The 5,419-nt window shown below is 33.5% G+C and overlaps 1 protein-coding gene across 1 annotated transcript; it reads left to right on the forward strand.

Annotated features, from left to right (window-relative positions):
* The first annotated feature begins 309 nt into the window (after positions 1-309).
* Positions 310-4,687, forward strand: LOC131039961 (uncharacterized). The gene is made up of 6 exons (XM_057972815.2): positions 310-660; positions 757-889; positions 1,501-1,628; positions 2,511-2,573; positions 2,686-2,754; positions 4,201-4,687. The coding sequence occupies exons 1-6, from the start codon at positions 325-327 to the stop codon at positions 4,282-4,284; spliced, it is 813 nt and encodes a 270-aa protein (XP_057828798.1). The 5' UTR covers positions 310-324; the 3' UTR covers positions 4,285-4,687.
* The last annotated feature ends 732 nt before the right edge of the window (positions 4,688-5,419 follow it).

A 5,419-nucleotide genomic window follows, 5' to 3' on the forward strand; every position in this document is an offset into this window, starting at 1 on the left:
GAGGTCAATTTAAAAATACAATAAAATTGCATACTTTAAAATGGAGAGCAATTAATCCAAAGGAATTTCATACAGTCTTATCTTTCACTATGTTATAGAGTCTTATCTTTCGCTTTTCTGCTATCATTTTTGCATGTGATGCTGTTTTGCCGGTTGTAGCCTGTTGAAATGTCTCCCTTTGTGCATGCATGAATTAGAACTTGTTAAGAGCTTAGGATCCTTGAGATTTTGAAAATAAAAATAAAAACATGACGCCACGTGTTAGAGATTAATTTTTAGGTTTGGCAAAGTGGAAACGTCCACTTGTCATCCCAACATTGGCAAATGTCTAATCATTCAATCACCTTTGGTGTCAGTAGCTGTCCTCCTCCATTTATTTGGGTAAAGAAAAAGAGATTGTCCCAACACATTCATCGACATACATCTGGTGGAGTACAGTTATTTTTCCTTTCGGTTGATAGAGAAGAAAAATCTGGTAAAGTTGCATGCACAACAATAATGGAGGATGCTCTGCTATCCGGGGAGGAGGAAGGGGGAGCCTCAGGGTTGCCAAAGAACACCAAAGTCATCATAACAGGAAACAATAGGACCAAGTCTTTTCTTATTGGTTTACATGCTGTTGTCAAGAATACTGCAGGTGTCCGAGGATGGCATTGGCTGGTAATAATACCTTCTAAATCGTTTTTGTTCTTTTGACTTTTTTTATGCCCATCAATTCATATGCAGATATTATTATGAAATCAATTTGTTCACCAGGTACTTCCAAATGGATTAGAAGTGAAATTGCAAAGAAATGCCCTGAGTGTCATTGAACTACCCAATGAACAAGAGGAGGATAAATTGGCAGAATTTGCTTCTTCTGACAATAACAGCAGCAGCATGGATTTAGGTCATTTTCTATCATCTACCCATTTCAGTTTTTTTCCCTTAAAATTGAATTTGGCAATGTGGGTATTAGTTCCTTGAGAGAATAATTGAATTCAACTATGTGGGTATTAATTAGTTGATCATAAAAATTGAACCAAAAATGTGGGTATGCGTTTTCTGAGAAAAAAAATATTGAATTAAGCGTGTATGAATTTGTTGGAGATTTAGTCATATGCGTACGAGTTCTACTATAAAATAATTGATTTCGGGCATATGAGTGAGATGGCAGCAAATTGAGTTCAGCAATGTGTATATGGGTTTCTTGAGATTCAGCAATGTGGGTATGATTGTGTTGAGAAACCTATTAAATCTAACAATATGGGTATGTATTTGGTGACAAAAAAATTATAATTCAACAATGTGAGTATAATTTTGTTGACAGAAAGATTGTGTGCAATCATGTGGTTTTGGGCTTGTTCCTAAACTAATTGAGTTTGAGTATGACGAGGAAAGTTTAGAAAAGACTTTGATATACTCGTTATGTATATGTTGACAAAAATATTAATTCTCCTCTGTGGGCAGTATATTGTTGTGGTTACTGACATTGATTATTGTTTACTTATGTGATTGAAGTTTCTGATGATTTTCAAAAGATTCGCAAACCGAAAATAAGGCCTCGTGTATTAGTAGGTTCAAGCCGCATGAACCATGGTAGCCAAGTGCAATCTACAGATTCAAACATTCATTCCCAAGGGATGCTGGTAAGTAGATTCCCTAAAACCATTTTTTTTTTCAAAACCTATGATTGTTATAAAATATAGCAAATTGCATTATATTCTCTCTGTGAGGGAAGAATTACGTTTTAGACCTTGTAAGAAAATACCCTTATCATTCATAAAGTAGACAAGCCTGCCTCAGAATTTTTCGGATGTTGTTCTGAATGCTAGTTTTGGATCAATGGAGAGATCTCTTATCTTTAAAAAAGTCTAAACTCTGCTGCATATTTACAATTAGCATAAATGTGTATAACGATGCTGACAACTTCAAATCTTATTAGGATGGTAAAGTATAGCAAATTGTATTGCAGCCTATGCAGTTTTTTCTTGAAAAAGTTTCACATACTGCTGCATATATACTATTAGCATAAAAATGTATAACAATGCTGACGACTTAAATACTTATAAGGATGGTATAGTTTAGCAAATTGTATTGCAGCCTATGCATTTCTCGAGTGAGAATTGTATCTTGTACTTTGATGAGTAAATACTCTTATGATCCATAAAGTAGAGAAGCCAACTTAAGAAGTTTAAGATGGTTTTCCCAATTCTGTGATTAATACAAAGATACCTTTTCTCTAAATTCTCTAAGTTACTCAGTAACTATCTGTATTCTTGAGGATAGTTTTATATCTGGAAACTTTGTAAGAAATAATCTTATAAGCCGCAGGGTAGACGGTGTTTTTTATGCTGCTTGTGATTAATGAAGAGCGTGCATTGCTTTAAAATATACTAAGCTCTGATGGATATATAATATAAGGATAAAACTGTATAAAATATCCTAAGTTCTGATGGACACAATTTATGACAAATGAACTAATGATTTCTGATGGACACAATTTATGACAAATGATCTAATGATTTCAGAAGGTGGATCTCAGCAAATTGGAAACCTCTGCCCTATGGAGATATTGGAAACACTTCAATCTTGTGAGTATAATATTACCATGTCGGTATGAACCTAGGAATCTACTTTCCCACATCTTTTCTTCTCAATAATTTTACATATATCCCAATTTTCCCTGTTTGTGTGTTGTTGTAGGTCGATGTAAGTCCCAATCCTTCAAAAGATCAATTGATTGGCGCTGTTGAAAGGCACTTCATTTCACAGGTAATTGAGTTTAATTAAATATATGGATTTAGATTGCTTTAAAGTTTTTGCTTCAAGGATCTTGTAACATCAATATGACTTGTCCTTTTTGGGCTGGTCCCTCAACCATAAAATAAGGAATTTTTTTGATGCTATTTAAGTTGCTGTCGAATCCAAACAGAAGCTAAGAACATTAGTTCTAGTAAACATAGTTCTTTTAACATATATCAGAGAACTGATCAAAGATTTGCCCTTTTTCTAACTGTGCACTGCGTAGGAATTTTAAGATATTTACTTGAATTCTTGGGGATTTTATCATTATTCATGGCGTCATAGAAAGTGCTATTTCATGATTGTAGACGGATTGTAGGGGTTTGAACATTATATCACCTTTTAAAGATCTGTAAATGTTTTCTGCAGTCAACTTGTGCAAGGGATTTTTTGGGATTGATTTGTCATGCTGATTGGGTCTGGCCTATAATTAAAAGAGAAACAAAACACAAGATTTGATGTGGATTTTACTATTTATCGTGTGCGCAATCATATTAAGTGAACCTAAATTAAAGTACACAAAGTCAAAATTACTGTTACCAGAGGAGAAAATCCACCAAATGTATGTAGAAGAATGTCTGATTTAGATAAAGTCACATGCTATCAACTAAAATATTTATCAGTGTAGATAGTGAAACTATTTTCATGGTTTTGCATGCTGGAAACTTTGGATGAAAAGCGATTCTTTTTGACAATCTTACAAGTTTGCATTTAATATTATAACACTGCTATTGCTATGTGTCTGTCAGAATCTTGAAGTGATAAAATATGGAGAAGTCAAACATGCTAGTTATTCAAATTCTTTTATCTGTTATCATCTATGTTGCTAGTTCGTTCCATGGTTTGCTGATATTTTTTTCTCCAGACTATATATATTGTAAATCCACAAAAATATATACAGAATTGAGAAAATTTCTATAGTGATAATTGATAATATGATGACAAATGTCAAATCAATAATAATCATATTGCTTGCCTTCATAATCATTATATTGGGAATGGAGAGGCCCAGGGCATGCCCTGATCGTACCCATGCCTGACGCGGGCCAGGGATCTGAACTTGGATCATATCTGTTAGGCTGTTTGGGCACAGGAGGGCACCCTGCAGTACCTGGAAACATAGGTTATAGTTTACCATTTGCTTTCTGATTTTCTTTGATACTTTTTTTAATATTCACCTTCTACATAGAAGTTAACAATAACTTCATAGGTTACAAGTAGTCTTTTATTCAAGCAGTATGCACCAGTGTTAAATCTTGCAGAATTTTTTAGAGCATGTCAATTTTAATTCCTTAAAACAACATCTACACTTTTGAAAACGTAAACTTCAGGAAAATACATTTTTGTATTGCAATTGCAATGATCATCCAACCCCTCTGACTTACATTCAATCCAACTGCTTTGCCTTTCACAAAGCAATTGGATGAATTTCAGGTGATAAGTGGATTTGTGCAGGCAGCAAAGCGACTGAAAACAGTTTGCAGTCAAATACATAGCTAAGCAAAAGGAAGATCTCACAGAAGCTGATTTCTAAATATTTCATCTCGAATGAGTGGTAGATACATGTAATATATATGCTTTTATTAAGTTGCATGTTAGATTTTCTCAAATGTAGGATTTCTCTTGCATTGCCTGAATAGTTGATGTAAAACTGCTTATATTTTACTCTTCAATTGCCTCAAATGAGCTTTAGCAAGGAAATTCAATTCTTTTCTCATTTTCGTACTGCAACCTTTTGCTGGTGGCATTCATTTTGAAAGTGGAATGTGCAAATCCAGTGTCATTACACAGCATCAAAGGATGGTTTTTTTGAGGAAATGTATCATAATGTCTGTTCATACACAAATTGTGAGTTGGCTTGAGATGTAATGTTTCTAATGGACTTGACCAAGGTTTCACAATATCTGGGAACTTTTCCAAACTGTGGATAGAGTTTTGTTTTTATTTTCTTTTCAAAATTAGTTTCCAAGTTTTGTGGAAGGCACTTTTCTGTTTTAATGTATCAATTGTATTTTGGACTTTTAACTCTTAGGATTTTTAGAAATATGCTTTGAAGTGCTTTGGAAGACACTTTTCTGTTTTAATATAACAAAATATTTGGTGGTCTGACACATGACACTACTTTGTTAGCTTCTATATTTTGCATATGTATTATAATTCATAAATCTAGCTATAGAGTTGAAGGTGTATGGAAGCAACCCGTTATGCATAATTGAAATCTAATGAAGTAAAGTGGGATCAATCGCATTTTGTTTATTTTTGGGTTGAGTTGCCACTTTTTGTTTATTTTCTTTGGTAAGTAGTCAATCATATCGTTCTTTCAAATACATACTTTACTCTTGAAGCATTTGTGAGGGAGGAAGCATTTTCCATGGACAGAAGTTGGAGAAAACTTTTGTAAATTTTGCTTCATATGCAAAACAATAAATTGATGCAGTTTAATATAAAAGATGCGGCTGATATCTTTGCTCTAATATGTCTTTTTACTTTTAGTGTTCAGATTCAATGGCAAGCCTTTTTAGTCTCAATTGTCCTACACTTGCTCCTTCTTAAGAGAATTTTCAATTGATTGTCAAATGATATGATTTCCATGGAAGATGTGAATCAAAATTTCAAGCATATTTTTTCATCTATC

This window comes from Cryptomeria japonica, chromosome 11, assembly GCF_030272615.1.
Source record: "Cryptomeria japonica chromosome 11, Sugi_1.0, whole genome shotgun sequence".
NCBI classification, from domain to species: Eukaryota; Viridiplantae; Streptophyta; class Pinopsida; order Cupressales; family Cupressaceae; genus Cryptomeria; species Cryptomeria japonica.